This window comes from Bolinopsis microptera, chromosome 8 (genome assembly GCF_026151205.1).
Source record: "Bolinopsis microptera isolate Bmic1 chromosome 8, MBARI_Bmic_1.0, whole genome shotgun sequence".
Lineage (NCBI taxonomy): Eukaryota > Metazoa > Ctenophora > Tentaculata > Lobata > Bolinopsidae > Bolinopsis > Bolinopsis microptera.
The window spans coordinates 1,789,473-1,805,264 of record NC_087079.1 but is presented as its reverse complement, the minus strand read 5'-3'; the positions used below and the strand labels follow the sequence as shown (position 1 = coordinate 1,805,264).

Below are 15,792 nucleotides of genomic sequence, written 5' to 3'. Positions count from 1 at the left end.
ATCAGGGAAGACACCTTCATTCATGCAGTTGTTATAAATTCTGGCAAGATGTTCTGATATAGTTTGACTACACTGCTTCATTACATGTGCCGGTATGTCGCTAGCTTTACCGTTATTAAATTCACTTATAATTTGTATTATTTCAGAGCTTGTACATTCAGCAAGATAAATACTTGACGGACAGGACTGTGGCAAGTAGTCAGTGAATGATTTAGCAATTATAGGATCTTCATCAATCCTCCTCTCATAGACCTCGTTCAGATTGGAGGCGATTGACACAAAGTACTTGTTAAATTCATGAGCAATAACTCGTCGACAAATGACACGCTCATTGTTTATCATGAATGACGGTTTCATTTGCTTATTTAGCTTTCCTCGCACTTTATTAATTAACTGCCAGGTTTTTTTACTGTCACCCTGACACTCCTCAATTTTGTTGCACGTGTAGAGGCGTTGAGCTAGTCTTATTACGTGTTTAACTCTCCTACGTTTGTCAGTAAAATTAGCATGCTTTTCCCTGGCATCATTACAAGGATTGCAGTGACAGGCTTCCTTGATCTCACGACAAAGTTTACCTGGATTATGCAAACATTTTTCTCTCTTCGCTTTATGCCAGTGGTCGTGCAGCTCATGTTTTTTATTTATAGACGCGATTAATCCTCCTGTTATCCACGGATTTGTCATTGGCGTTCTTTTGGAGACTTTAGGTTTACTGAGTTTACATGATTTGTCTAGATTCGTTTTGAATGTGTCGTGAAATTCAATAAAGTTTTTTGGTGGGTGCTCAGAGAAATGTTGGTTTAAGGATGAAACAAGGACTCGAACGTTGGATTCACTGTAATCATAATATTGGGTATGTTTAACTTGAGGTTCAGAGTTAGTTACAGCTAGGTCTTCAAAAATATGAAAAACTGGCAGATGATGCGAGATTCTGTCAGATACTGTACCTGAGGCAACAACCTTGTTTATATCATTTGTGTAAATGTTGTCAATACACGTTTGATTACATCCCGGTTTCTCGTGCGTGTGTGTTGATATAAGAGGCGAGAAACCGGCACTAAACATTATCTCCTCGAGATTGCTAACTTCTTTACTATTAACATGGAGGTTGACGTTAAAATCTCCCATTATATACGCAGATTTTTTAGGCAATATCTGGAGTATTCTAGATAGTTCTGTCAGGAAGCTTGCAAAATTACCGCTGGGTGGTCGGTAAATAACCCCAAAAGTTACTTCTTCTGAGTTTTTACGACTAGTTACGAATAGTGATTCTAAATTCTCGGTAACGTCTGACGCAAGTTCGTTCACAATACTGCTAAGTCTATCTTGAACATATAATGCTACACCAGTTCCTTTGGATTTATTACCTACAGTATTCTGGTAAAAACTATTGTAGTTAGGAATTGAATACACGGTGCTTTCATCAGGACCTATGTTAGTTTCTGATAAACCTATTACGGTGAAGTTTTGGTTAATGCGGTGCAGTTCAGTTAATAGACTATCAAAATTGCTTTTATTGCCATCAATGTTAAGAAAGTAGGAGCTGGAAAACTTTTTAAGATTTTCTCCATGCGATGAGTTGATTTCATTAGCAGAATAAGCTTGGCATTTGTCTAAGATTGAGGATATTTTATATGTTTCGTCATGTGCATCTGGTGAGGTTGTGTCATCTACAAAGTGTTTGAAGGGATTATACTTGTGTACTATTTTATCTTTGCACGAAAAGCAGTAGAAGTTGTCATTAATAATTTGTGCTTTTGATTGCGAAAAACACTTTGAGTGGGCAATACAATTACATCTACTGCACTCAAACATCGGCTGACCTATGTAAACGTTTTTCAGGCAATGGTTACAGTTTTCTCTCAAAATTTTGTTGATCATACCTGACGACCATCAGGACTAGGTAAGCTTGCAACTTGCGATGATGTTAGCACGTTCTGTGTTCTGCTAGGGGTTCGGGTCCTCCTTCTCTTTTCAGCTCCTCTATTTAACCTGTTGAATATAGCTTTCTTAATAATAGCTGCAAATCGTTTAACACCAACCTCATTTAAGTGCAACAAATCAAGTCTACCGCGGTTATCAAGTTTCTTCGACAGCCTCTCAGACAGCAACATGTTGCGATCTAAGAAGTCATCGAGACCGCGGACATGTGATACACCCAAACCAGGCTGATCCAAATCACGGAATATACGTGAGTTAAAATACAAAGCTTTCTTATTAAGCTCGTTAGACTTAGTAGGCAGTATAGGAACAATGAAAATATTAGTACTACTATTGAACTGTCTAATTTCGTTAATTTTCAACTTATACTGCAGGAACAGTCGATCAATGTCCTCCTGACTTCTCACATCATTCTTTTTCAGATTGTTGATACCACAAGATACTACGATGTTGTTGTAGCCACAGCACCACTCAGGCTTGATGTCCTCCATTGTAGCGGCCCAGAACCGTTGACCCGGCATCAGCTCACCAAACGAGTTCAGTTTACCAGTTCCAAAGGCTAGGTGGCCAGTATTGATAAAAATAATAAAAAATCGAAGCACCTGCCACATTGTTGTAGAAGGAAATTTTTGTAGGATCAAGCTCTATAGCTTCCTTGTACAGACCCAAAGCGTCAATGAACATTTGTCTTTTAAAAGCTTCATTTCCCAGTTCCTTCTTCTTGACTGCTTCCTTTTCATTTTCTTCATTTACCTTTGGCATGAACTGGGGAAAACTGATAATGTTTTAAAATTGTAGTTCAACCGAAAAGTTAAATTCTTCAATAAACCTTAAATGTCTCGTTGTTTATTGAAAATTTCTTTGAAAAAATATGCTAATATTTGAGCTCTTTATAATTATATGCAGTTTGACACATGTAGTGGAAATATTAAGAAAGTTTATCTGAGAATATCTTAAACCATAAAAGGAATTTTTTCATGGTAGAATTTAAGTCCTATTCTTAGAGCTAATATCTGCATAACTAACTTTAATAAACTACATTATATGTTTCTTCTTTACTAGTTGGTAGTCTAAAATATTTAGATGGTCTAACTCTTCGACAAAACATACTGCAATACCAAACAGATACCATCGACAACAACAACAAAAATATTGCTGAAACTCATTAACTGTTTAGATAGCCGGTCTACTTCATAACAATAGAGTTTGTGGCAGTAATCGACCGGGATTCCCGGCGCCGTGAAATCCCGGCGCCGGGGGAGCTATTTCTTCCCGGCCCCGGCCCCGGCCGATTTTCAATTTTTGCCGGGAATTTGGCCGGGAATTTTTGATCGAAATCGGCCTAAAACTTTCATATAAATCTTAAAATGGATTTTCAATTTTGAAAGGATGATGTCCAGAGTGCCAACTTTTATTTACTGTTTCAGCTGAACAAAATTATTTTACCAAAATATATATGAAATCTAATTACCTTCTAAACTGTTCAATTGATACGAACATTATATTGTCATGTAAAAATAAGTTCAGATCCTAAGTCCTGAAAAGTTCTAACTTGGCCGTGGATTTATTAAATTCACGGCCCCGGCCCCGGCCAAATTCCAGAACGGCCAATTCCCGGCCCCGGCAAAATTTGGACATTCCCGGCCCCGGCCCCGGCCAAATCCTACCCTCGGTCGTTTACTGGTTTGTGGGAAGTGAAAGGGTACACCACTCTTATTCAACGAATCCCTGAGTACTCTAACTAAATAAGGATATTAATTTCGTGATCATGACCAACATCCATATCCCATTGATGAAATCACATTACATGTTCAAGAAACAATGCTTTTGCAGAAGAGTTGGCTTAAAAGCGTTTTTATTTAGCATTAAAAAGTTTCAGTAGAAGTTTCGACACGTGCTGCTGCAGGAGTCTGGTTAAAGCAATGCCAGTATATTGCTCGTTACTCTCAGGCATGGCTCTACAGGAGGGGCATGCGGGGGGTGCACACGCCCCCCCCCCCCCCCCCCCCCCCCCCCCCCCCCCAAGAAAAAATCCCAAAAATTAATTTTAGGGCAATTTTACGCTAAAATCAGCTAATTTTAAAGATTTTTCAGGTTTTTTTAATTGTTATTAAAATATTTTTACTTTTATTTTCACATTTAAAACATTATGTTTTATTGAACTCTTCAAGTTAATTCAGACACTTTCTGGTAAGGTTATTAGATTCTAAAAACCCAAAAGCCTATTAAGTTAAACAAAATTTAAGTAAAACAAAATTTAAATTTTATTGAGGACGAAAATCACGTATTAATAGATCCTACCAACTTTACTGTCACAGCATGCAAGAGCAATTCATTCAATTCTCTATTTGAACGAACAATATACAGCCTATTATAAGAGCCCAGATTTCACTCAATGTTATAGGACCTTAAATAAAATTGAACCATACAAACTAGTATTATATAACATTTTTAAATCATCCCTACACATTTATAAATAATTAAATTTGTGTAACTTTATTTAATAAAGAGAAGTACAACTATTATATTGTGTACTCAATCAAGTTATTGAGTAATCACTTTTGTATATATCCTTGTATCCTTGTATCCTTGAATACGCCATTCCCTTTGGACTCAGTTTATATCTCCGCCAAAAGCACACTCCCCAAATTGCGCGCATTGCTTTAACTTCTTTCAACCTTCATTAATCAAGGTAAATTATTTTGCATGTATTCAGAGTCAATATGTGCACTTATACAAATTACTTGGAATACTTTTGATAGAGAATAACAAGCTCAAACACGCTACTGAAGTATTTCTTCATAAAAAGCACAATAGCGTAAGAAGCTTTTGTCGATGTGCCTCAAAAGTGATTTTAAACGATTTCCCGTTCAATTTTGGTTCAAGAACGGCATCTTACTGCATAAAATATTTCATTTCATACATTTCAAATTGGATGTGCTTTTGGCGGAGATATATAATATAACGTGCGTCCTTCCTTTGTGCACCACTTATTAGTCGATCACATTTTTGTCTATTTTGATTGAGCAACGATCTGCGAACGATCTACGATCAATTTTCGAACGATGTGTGAACGATCTTCGATGCGAAACAAAAATGAAAGTTCGCGCGGCGCGTCTGGCGTCGCGAAGCAGCGAAGTATTCCAACTAAACTGTCAACATTAAACATATCTAACTAATTATTGTAGCGCGATGCACTACTAGGCCACGCCGCGCATTTTCTCGTATGCACATCGGCGAGATGCGAAGGATTGACATCGTGAATTTTGGAGGACTTCGTCGCTTCGACACGCCGCGCGAACTAGCATTCTTGCTTCGTCGTCGATCGTTGCTCTGCTTTGCAGAGCAACGATCTCGACGGATTGACAATCGTCAATCAACGTGAATTAATCTTGGAGGACTTCACTGCTTCGACGTGCCGCGCGAACTAGCATTCTTGCTTCGCATTCGTCGTCGATCGTTGCTTTTCTTCGCAAAGCAACGATCTCGACGGATTGAGATCGTCAATCAAGAATTAATCAAATTAATGCAATATATAACACCAAGCAATGCATTTGTAAGTTAAGTGAACCCGGCCCAACAGTTACGTTATATTAATAATATATTAAATATAAAGTGTGTGCAATGTATTCCACCTAACCATTTGGAGGACTTCGCCGCTTCGACGCGCCGCGCAAACTAGCATTCTTGCTTCGCATCGAACGCATCGAACGTCGACGATCGTTGCTCTGCTTCGCAGAGCAACGATCTCGACGGATTGACATCGTTAATCAACCTAACCATGTGCTTTCGCGCCACTTCGGGCGCGCTTGTTTCACAAGTCAAGAAAAGTCAAATTAATCATATATGAATACAGAATTGTAGGTTTACAACCTACCAGGACGCGCGCCGAGTATGGAACAGATATTTTACGAGTATCACCCGTTAAATACAGAATAGAGATTTGGCGGAATAGTGAATAGAGATTAGGCGGAATGACAGGCTGAGCGCGGCTCATGTCAGTAAGCCAATTCAATTGTCAGTTTTGCCAAATAAAATACAAAAATGTTTGAGTACAGTGTTTTTTATCTGCCTACGTACGGGGTAGACAGCCACGGATGATTTTGTCTGTGAGCTTTTCATCACTTCCTGACATGAGCCAGACCTCAGCTGGATCCTTCCTTTTCCTTTTTCTTTACTTCTCGTTCAGTCTACCTCTTCATCATCAGTTTCAGTTGCTTCGCCTTGCATTCGAACTTTGCCTCCACAGTTCACCACGGCACCTCTTTTGGATGCCTCCTACCGGGCAACACCAGCTCTCAGACACTGGCTAACTTACCGCGCACGGTTTAGTTTATGTGTCTTTTCTGTGGCCGTGTATTCCGTTTTATGCCACCCTCTCTGCCGTTCTCGCGCTTGCGCTCACCCACTCCTCAGTGGGCTGTTCATTTGACAGAGTTACTGGCTGGCACTCCCATCATCTTCTCACTCACCATCACTGCCCAATCAAATTTATGCAATCAAAATCACTATACACCCATAATCATATGATCAAAACACAAGGTATTAGTAACTCGCTAGATTATAGATGTTATTTAAACACATATGTTTACGTCAATTATTACTAAAATTAATATTCTTTTTGCTTTAATGTAATTACATTGTACATGTCACATGGATTAATGGATTAGTTTAATGAAACGTGTGCTACAAATGTCTACGCCTCACGCAGAACTGCGTACCGCTCAGTACTAATTCATGCTTGAGCGGTACTGCTGTTCACAGTGGCGCGCACTCAATTTAATCACAATAAATAACGAGCGCGCGGTTTTTTGGAATCTCTCCATTATTATATTAATTAGATCGCAGTGCTCACGGCCTGTACTGAGTAAACGACAGAAATATCTTTTAAATTATTTTGCTTCTGAAATTTTGGCTCTAGTAATTAAGAAATGTGACATGTAATTGTAAGTTAACAATTAAATAGATCCTGTGCGCGGCGCCTACAGCTGACCTACGAATTTCTGAACAATTTTAAATTGTGGCTGTGTGCGCGGCGTACTGTATATGTGTTTGAAATTGAAATTTGAATTTATTTATGAATATAACATTATGTATTGATTATTTGTGGTAAATAAAAATTTTTCTTTCCTAAATTTTTCAAAAATTTTTCTTTCCTAAAGTTAAGCTTTGAAATATACTTTTTTCTGTTTGAGATTTGAATAACGTTACTGTAATGTTCCAAATTATATTTTAAATGTTCAAAAAATGTTCAAAAAAATGTTTAAATATTTTTTGAACAAAATGTGTTTTCCGGTAAATTTATGATATTTAAAATTTATATTATTGTAATATATTTAAATAATACTAAATCATTTAATTTTAATTTTTGATTTTGAAATTGTAACATTGGACAGTTTCGTAAAATATTCGAAACAAATATTTAACGAGTTATATTCAGTATTACCCGTTAATGTTTTGTTGTCATACGTTGTATGACCCGCTGCGCACGAAGTGCGCGGCTCCCCCTGTATCGTCGAAGACGATACTATAGTGAAGCGACCGTGGGGGTCACCACGTGATACAAATGTTTTGTATTACGACGTGATACAACTATGACTATTATAATAATATTACTTGTCATACGTTGTATGACTTAACGGGTGATACTCGTAAAATATCTGTTCCATATATTGGACCGGCGACGGGTCCAACTCGGCGCGCGTCCTGGTAGGTTGTAAACCTACAAAATTTTATGGTTTATGCGTGCGCGGCGCTTCCGGAGATTTGTTTTTTGCCTCCGCATACGTTTCAAAATTTTACTTACCTACCTACGCCGTTGCCGCAGCAACACTCATGTTATCATAGTATTGCGCGCAATTTTCTGTTCAGCCTTTTGTCTTGATAGATGTATCTCTCTGAGACACTCTTTGAGTGAGCCACATTGATTTGTTTAACCCATTAATAGGGCTTGTGGGTTTCATATCCTTGTTGATTGTTATTGACTATTTTGTTGTGAACTGCTATTTGCTACGCTCAGATTAGGTAGGCGAACCGTATCGCCTCTTTTCAGACTGACAGGAAAACTTATTTATATAAAATAATTTGTTCCATATCACTGTGTAAACTTCATTAGTTTTGATTGCCCACCCAACCACCCTTACCATATCGCTTTAACCCAAAACAGTGATCCAACTGGTCTAACAGTGATCATGAAGAGGGAGTAAAACAATTTTGAAATCGATCGAGTGATAAATAATTTAACTCCTTATCCATTATTGTGCTTCTCTTATTCTGTTAGATATGCCTTATTTACTGAGGTGATACGATTCCAGTTTCCATTCACCAGAAAGATGATGCAATTGTGGTGTTACTAATGTTGATGCGTAACTTTTAAAAAAACTAATTTGTTTCATCACTGGCTTTCCGAGTAGGTATACCGAAGTGATTTTTTTGAACTACGAAAATTTTATCCCAATTGTAGTTTCTAGAATTGATAAAAGAGAAAATTCACTTTTATATCGCGTATAATTCACCTTAATATATTGTTGATATTCACCTGTATGTATGATTTAATATCTCTTAGATCGGTGCCACCATGTCTGAAGTAGAAGAAACTCTGAAACGTATCCAGGCTCACAAGGGTGTTACAGGAGTTATCGTCGTCAATCAAGAAGGTATCCTAAGTTGCATGTAACTACCTCATTAGAATTAGAATTGGACTCAAATTTACACAGCAAAACAAAACACATACTTATTGAAGTAGAGTGAATAATAAGGATCTAGTCGAAGTAGTCAAGATATTTTAAAAATCGGATATGAATAGAAATTAAATACTGAATATCGTTTTTCCCGTTGGACTTAGCTGGATCACATTAGTGTATACTTTGTGCCACGTTGCATATTTGTCCTTCTCCAATTAGCTAGATGTGACATGCATCCAAAACTTACCATGACCTACTTAATATGGTCATCCAAATTATATCAACTCAATATTACATATCTATATCAGTTATTGAGTCTACTTAGTCGTATTAGAGCCAGTTGGCTGCTTTGGGTAGACACCCCTCCGGCAAAGCTTAAACAAAGCTTATAAATAGTTGAAATGATTATAAAATAGCATTCGATTTATAAGACAATGTAATTGAACATGGTCTATATTTAGTTATAACTACTGACCCATTCTTTGGGTTTCGTAATCTGATTTACAATAACATCTGTCGATAATATCTATCGATAATATCTGTCGATAATATCTGTCGATAATATCTGTCGATGCACGGTCGAGCTAGTTTTTAAACTTTCAATGTCACGTGACTGACTATTTTAACCCGAATAATATATCTGAAGATTGGAAATCTTTCGTTTCAATTTGTCGATTACTTACTTGATAGTACACAGATTCAAATCCATTTTCTTCGAGCACTTTGTTGGCTACATGAATTCTCCTTATTAAGAGAAGTTGTTTTAGTTATCTGTTAGCTTCTCTGTGATTGCTCCAAAGATGTACAATCGTCTGCCTGTTACCATCTCATCAACTCAATCCCTGGATTTCTTTTAAGCTTATCTAAAAACTTATCTCTTTAAAATGTCCCTTCACGGACTTGAGAAACTTTATCGATAAACTATTTTGGTTATGTTTGGTGTAGGATCTTTAATTATTAGTAGCAAATTTCTGGGATGTTTAGATTGAACACTGCTGAGTAAAAGTTGCGGTGTTATTAAACTTCAATTTATCATAATGTATTATCTAATTATTTACGGATTTTCCATTTTGACATGTTCAAATGAATGTTGCAATTGTGGAGAACTTAATTTTCATAAAATCTACATTTTTATTTCTCAGGTATCCCAATAAGATCGAACCTTGACAACTCAACAACCGTACAGTATTCCGGTCTCTACCATCAACTGACAGCTAAAGCTAGGTAAATTACAGCTAGATAAAGTAAAGCTAAGTAAATTGGAATTGAGGCTAGGTAAACTGGAGTTTTTGTTTGTAAGCGAATTTTAATATACATTTGGCGATGATGCATGTCGAATGTCGATGATAACTTACTTTTCTCTTGATATCCATGACAGATTTTTGTCTAACAAGATTCTTGTTTAACTATAATCTGTTTTTTAGGTCTGTAGTTCGAGATATTGACCCCCAGAACGATCTTACATTTCTGAGGATCCGATCCAAGAAGCACGAGATCATGGTGGCTCCCGACAAAGAATACCTCCTGATCGTTATCCAGAACCCCACTGAATCATGAACAAACACTTCAGCATTACCCCATCACGTGCTATGATGTCACGTGATGTTTATATTTAGTTGCACCTTCCTAAACCCAAGACCAACATTTTATCCCTTGTTGTTCGTGGAACTGATCGACTTAAAAACTCTCCTTCTTTTTATAACAAGTGGCACACATATATAACACAATAAGCTCACTTCCTCATATTTTTGGGAACTTTTGCTCGTTGATTTGGACGATTCGTCATTTGCCGGTGAACAAGGAAGGCTTTTGACGTTTTTTGTTGAACAAAGTTTAAATGATGTTGGAAGACATGATGTAGTAAAATTCTTATTTATCACGAATTCAAGTTTTATTGCCTTATTGCATGTCAAGCTTGCTTGCAATACATTCAATCACATGCTACATGATTTTAGTTTAGCAACACAATCTGCAAAACCGCAATCTTGTACGTAAGATCTCATATATTGTCCGATTACTAAAAATTTACTAATTACATATATGAATAAAACTTAATTTTAAAGATACCATAATTAATGACTCCCAATCTCCCCCTCTAGCTAAGACATTAAAGAGTTAATGGTAACCAAACTTTTGTATGAGTGGTATTGCTAGACAGGAGTCTAAACCAGGCAGCAGCCGTGTAACGTTCCCTAACCTCAGCGACCCCATCTCCACAAACAAACATGCAACCAGCGCTGCTGCTCTCAGAGCCAGACTCATTGCTAGGCCAGAGATCCTAACCAATCCAGATGCTATCAGAGTTATCAGACCCATGAGACATGCTGAACGCAAAGAGTTGGTGAGTTTACTGGTTCAAGTTATATCCTTGGTTAATATCTTTTAAGTAGCCATATCTCATGTCTGTCTCTCCAATAGAATTTCTTGTGATAATTGATGGTGTTGTCAATAACATCAAGATATTCTGCAAAACTGGTAGAAAAAGAGAGCAACAAGGAAATGTTCAAATATAACTATTTCCAGGCTAAATTAGACCCTCTGCCACAATTGCGTGTGTACCAAGAGAAGAACCAGCCCAAAGCAAGAGTTCTCTCTACAGCTGCCAGCTCGACCTCAGTTAAAAAGAGGGCCCCTGAACAACCTGCAGAATCTAGGGTAAGTCACTGTGCGGTCACCTGAGTATTAACTTATTTGTGTCCACTGTTGTTATATTAGTACATATTATATTGGTGATCAGAAGTTGGATTTAGTTGTCATGATAAAACACTCAAAACGATTATAATAAATTTTCATGGTATTTGCTAATTCAAGAAAGAAGGTGCCAAGCTACTATTTGTGGTACTGGTAATAAATGTTTAATATTATACACGCTAAAATGAATTTGTGCTTGCCAGTTAAATTTTTTAAAATGTTCCTTACAATTCAGGGTGCCGCAACAGTCGGACAATCTTCCAGAAACTTGTTTAAGAAGAGAAAAGCAGCTGGCAAGCTCCGAGATGCCAAGGATTTCGCTGATAAGATTCATGTAAATTCATATGATTATGTTCCTGTTTTAATAGTTGCAGTAGTTTCTGAAGATGCAGCTAAAGCAGTTTTTAATTTAGTTAGTTACTGTACTGTGTTACTGTACAATAGCAGTTTAATTTGAATTCTTTAATTGTTGGAATCATCGACTGTTGGAACCCTAAAGTATCACTAAAATAGCAGCCTATCACAAGTAATAAGTATGTAACACTCTGTTGAACAGGACGACCCCCTGATAGGGTTGACGGACCCCCTGGAACTGGTTACTAAGATAAAGGATCAGGTGGGATTCAGGTACATGACGGCTGCTGTTCCTCACTGCTCCATCGACTATCATCCTTACAATCTCCAGGTAATAATCACCTTTTCTGCAATAATGTTGCTTTAGATACAAAGCTTACAATCTCCAGGTAATAATCACCTTTTCTGCAATAATGTTGCTTTAGATACAAAGCTTACAATCTCCAGGTAATAATCACCTTTTCTGCAATAATGTTGCTTTAGATACAAAGCTTACAATCTCCAGGTAATAATCACCTTTTCTACAATAATGTTGCTTTAGATACAAAGCTTACAATCTCCAGGTAATAATCACCTTTTCTACAATAATGTTGCTTTAGATACAAAGCTTACAATCTCCAGGTAATAATCACCTTTTCTGCAATAATGTTGCTTTAGATACAAAGCTTACAATCTCCAGGTAATAATCACCTTTTCTACAATAATGTTGCTTTAGATACAAAGCTTACAATCTCCAGGTAATAATCACCTTTTCTACAATAATGTTGCTTTAGATACAAAGCTTACAATCTCCAGGTAATAATCACCTTTTCTACAATAATGTTGCTTTAGATACAAAGCTTACAATCTCCAGGTAATAATCACCTTTTCTGCAATAATGTTGCTTTAGATACAAAGCTTACAATCTCCAGGTAATAATCACCTTTTCTACAATAATGTTGCTTTAGATACAAAGCTTACAATCTCCAGGTAATAATCACCTTTTCTACAATAATGTTGCTTTAGATACAAAGCTTACAATCTCCAGGTAATAATCACCTTTTCTACAATAATGTTGCTTTAGATACAAAGCTTACAATCTCCAGGTAATAATCACCTTTTCTACAATAATGTTGCTTTAGATACAAAGCTTACAATCTCCAGGTAATAATTACCTTTTCTGCAATAATGTTGCTTTAGATACAAAGCTTACAATCTCCAGGTAATAATAACCTTTTCTACAATAATGTTGCTTTAGATACAAAGCTTACAATCTCCAGGTAATAATAACCTTTTCTACAATAATGTTGCTTTAGATACAAAGCTTACAATCTCCAGGTAATATTCACCTTTTCTGCAATAATGTTGCTTTAGATACAAAGCTCCATTAATTTGGTATTCTTACTACAAAATTTGGGACAAGTGGGTGATGGCAAAAATAATATTAACAAAGGGAACAAAATATTAAAGCTAGACTGATTAATTTCAACAAAAGTGCCAGTATCTTCAGAACAGTTTCATCTATTTTAATGAAATGTGACAGCAATTCGATGGTGACTTACATTACCTACCATGTTCAACATGTATTTCCTTATCAGCAATCTGGAGACAGTACATTAAATTTACAGATTCTGGTCATCACATTGCCAAGCTCCTAATTGAATATTACCCAGCTCCCGCTATAATGATGTTGTATAATGCAATAATTTCAGCAAATAATGACCCATAATACAATAAATATTATACAGGTGGTGGTGCACGAGAACATAGACCCGAATGACTACTACACGATAAGCGCGACGGGTGTGACGCGGCTGCGCGACCACGAGACCGAGTACACCGCACTCGGTAGTTGGGAGAAGGAATACCGGGACTACCAGATCCTGATCAAGATCAAGACCTTCAGCAACTTCAGGATGTGGAAAGCTTTTGCTGTGTGGCGGAAGAATGTTAGGTCTAAGAAGATCTCCCAGTGTAAAACTGATCTTAGTGAGAATCTCTTTATTGTTAACGACGTGAGTACTGAGTATGCAATCTGAGCTTTTCAAATATAAACCTTTACCATTGTCAAGAACACTTCACATTACCGTACATTACCGTAGTAACAAATGTAGGATCTGACTAAATGCAATATCAAATAATATGAACAATTATCAAAAGATATCGGTGCCTCAATTTTATTCGACGATTTCTTCACAAAAAATTCAATGATATGTATTATTTACCCTACCTTTTAAATGTAATGATATGTATTATTTACCCTACCTTGACTTCAGTCGTTGCGACCAGCACTGATATCAGTACGTGATATGTGTTATCGTATCGGAGACATGAATCTCTGCCGATTTGACAAGGATCATACTTACCATCTGAAGCAGTTCCAAGATGCTCAGATGTCTCAACTTAACGAGGTCTCTTTTTACTCCTCATTTTTCTTCACTTTTTAGGGTTTTGGAGCCATATCTCAACAACAAATTTTATTTGCATCTATGTCGTTGAAATCTCTTCAGATTAAGATTATATTTATCATCTCCAGCTTATACATTAAACAAGATACATTTTCCTGTATAATAAATGGAGATACTTGAATTGCAAATAATATTTCCCATCATCTCTTCTCAGCATAATAACTCTTCTTTGTCCCAGGTAACAGACAGATTGGCTGAGTTCAGAGAGTTGGTAAAGGAAGTTGTGCGCCGTGCGTGCGCTAATGCGCTGTTCGAAGCTGGCTTCCCTCTGGAGGAGAGTGGCAGTGGGTTTGGTAGTCCTGATCCAGGTACATATTTACATTTCATGATGATTTGGTGGTAGATTGAAATATAGCTTCATTTTGGATGACACTTGTAAAGTTTCTATAGCCCTCTACGTCCGTCCCCTCCTCTATCAAAATAAGCTTATCGAGTATCCATAATAATCTATTGAACCCACCCCTCTTTCACATACCAGTGATTCAAATCTCACATGTTACATTCCTCAGATGATGAGTTCCAGCGAGACGGAACCTCAGTTCTCATGCTGAACCAGTTCGAGATGCAGATGTATGTGGAACAGCAGGAGAAGGCAACTTACACAGAACAAGCTAGCAAACGTGCTCATTGTCGCAGACTCACCTCTTTTATTCGGTAATTTGGTAAAAAAGATAAAGGAGTAGTGGTTTTTCCAAATTTCATATGTTTAGACATAGCTAAACAACTTAATTGTGGTTATTTCTGAATTTCTGAAAGTATAGTAGGGTATTAGTAAGGCAATCCAACTTCACCTTTCACTATTAAGTTATATATTAACACATATAAGACCTAAGTAGCTAATAATAAAAGTTGTAAAATAATTTGACTAACTATTTAATTTCAGATTAGCAGATTACTTGATAGTGCACACAATGCACACACTCGCAGTCAACTCTGTATCAATGTTGCTAAGTTACCTTGTTACACACAGCAAATGTAACTTCATTCCAGACGCTATGAAACCACATTTGAACGAGGTGAGATTGCACTTGACAGGGTTTTCACTGTCGATCTTTATGTTTTTAATGACATAAATTAATACTAAAATTGTTTTGTCGGATTTGTAATCATTTAGCATCTCCAAAGCAGACTTTTAAACGGCAAGCACAACTCGGCGCAGTTTTCATATACGGCGGGCGCGGTAAAGTTTTACTAAGAAGACAGTATTTTGTGAACAGCTAGTGTGGCAAATTAGTACCGCGCGCGATCAAATTCTCCATAACAAAATTACAACTTATTCGACCTGGCGAGTGGTAAATGGCGATTGACTCATGAGTCATGAACTATGTAAGGACCCCCTACAGTTAATGAAATAACACATATTTCCTTTATTAGCAACAAGAAGAACAACAATTGCCACCTCTGTTCGTCACCGAACTGCTAATGGAGATCAATGGTCTGTACTTTACACCCAATGCAAATCATTATTTGATGGGAAGCGAAGAGATCATCAGACGAATACAAGATTCCACACTTTCAGTCAAAAACCTCGTCACTGATGACTATTTCCATTCTTTCACAAAGTATGTATTAATTTTAATATTTTATAGACTTAGTTTCATAACCAATTTCCAGAACTAAAATCCAGTTTTTATAATATAAAGATTTCTTCAAATTCGAAGGAGCACTTAAAACAT

The 15,792-nt window shown here is 36.9% G+C and overlaps 2 protein-coding genes and 1 long non-coding RNA gene across 5 annotated transcripts in view; all 3 read left to right on the top strand.

The window, feature by feature from the left end:
* The first annotated feature begins 385 nt into the window (after positions 1 to 385).
* Positions 386 to 2,461, top strand: LOC134819741 (uncharacterized). The gene is made up of 3 exons (XR_010160794.1): positions 386 to 1,903; positions 2,053 to 2,191; positions 2,364 to 2,461. It is a non-coding gene; the product is annotated as an uncharacterized LOC134819741 (long non-coding RNA).
* A 6,049-nt stretch (positions 2,462 to 8,510) lies between these two features.
* Positions 8,511 to 10,507, top strand: LOC134819255 (dynein light chain roadblock-type 2). The gene is made up of 3 exons (XM_063829081.1): positions 8,511 to 8,597; positions 9,767 to 9,848; positions 10,049 to 10,507. Exons 1-3 carry the CDS (start codon positions 8,519 to 8,521, stop codon positions 10,179 to 10,181), a joined length of 294 nt encoding a protein of 97 aa, XP_063685151.1. The 5' UTR covers positions 8,511 to 8,518; the 3' UTR covers positions 10,182 to 10,507.
* A 214-nt stretch (positions 10,508 to 10,721) lies between these two features.
* Positions 10,722 to 15,792, top strand: part of LOC134819995 (dynein axonemal heavy chain 6-like) — a 35,330-nt gene continuing 30,259 nt past the window's right edge. For all 3 annotated transcript variants that reach the window (XM_063830163.1, XM_063830162.1, XM_063830160.1), the window contains exons 1-10: positions 10,722 to 10,965; positions 11,148 to 11,279; positions 11,551 to 11,649; positions 11,872 to 12,000; positions 13,397 to 13,663; positions 13,925 to 14,059; positions 14,295 to 14,424; positions 14,626 to 14,770; positions 15,000 to 15,132; positions 15,491 to 15,678. In XM_063830163.1, the coding sequence (XP_063686233.1) occupies positions 10,762 to 10,965; positions 11,148 to 11,279; positions 11,551 to 11,649; positions 11,872 to 12,000; positions 13,397 to 13,663; positions 13,925 to 14,059; positions 14,295 to 14,424; positions 14,626 to 14,770; positions 15,000 to 15,132; positions 15,491 to 15,678 (1,562 nt within the window). In that variant the 5' untranslated portion in view covers positions 10,722 to 10,761. The remainder of the gene's footprint in view (positions 10,966 to 11,147; positions 11,280 to 11,550; positions 11,650 to 11,871; positions 12,001 to 13,396; positions 13,664 to 13,924; positions 14,060 to 14,294; positions 14,425 to 14,625; positions 14,771 to 14,999; positions 15,133 to 15,490; positions 15,679 to 15,792) is intronic.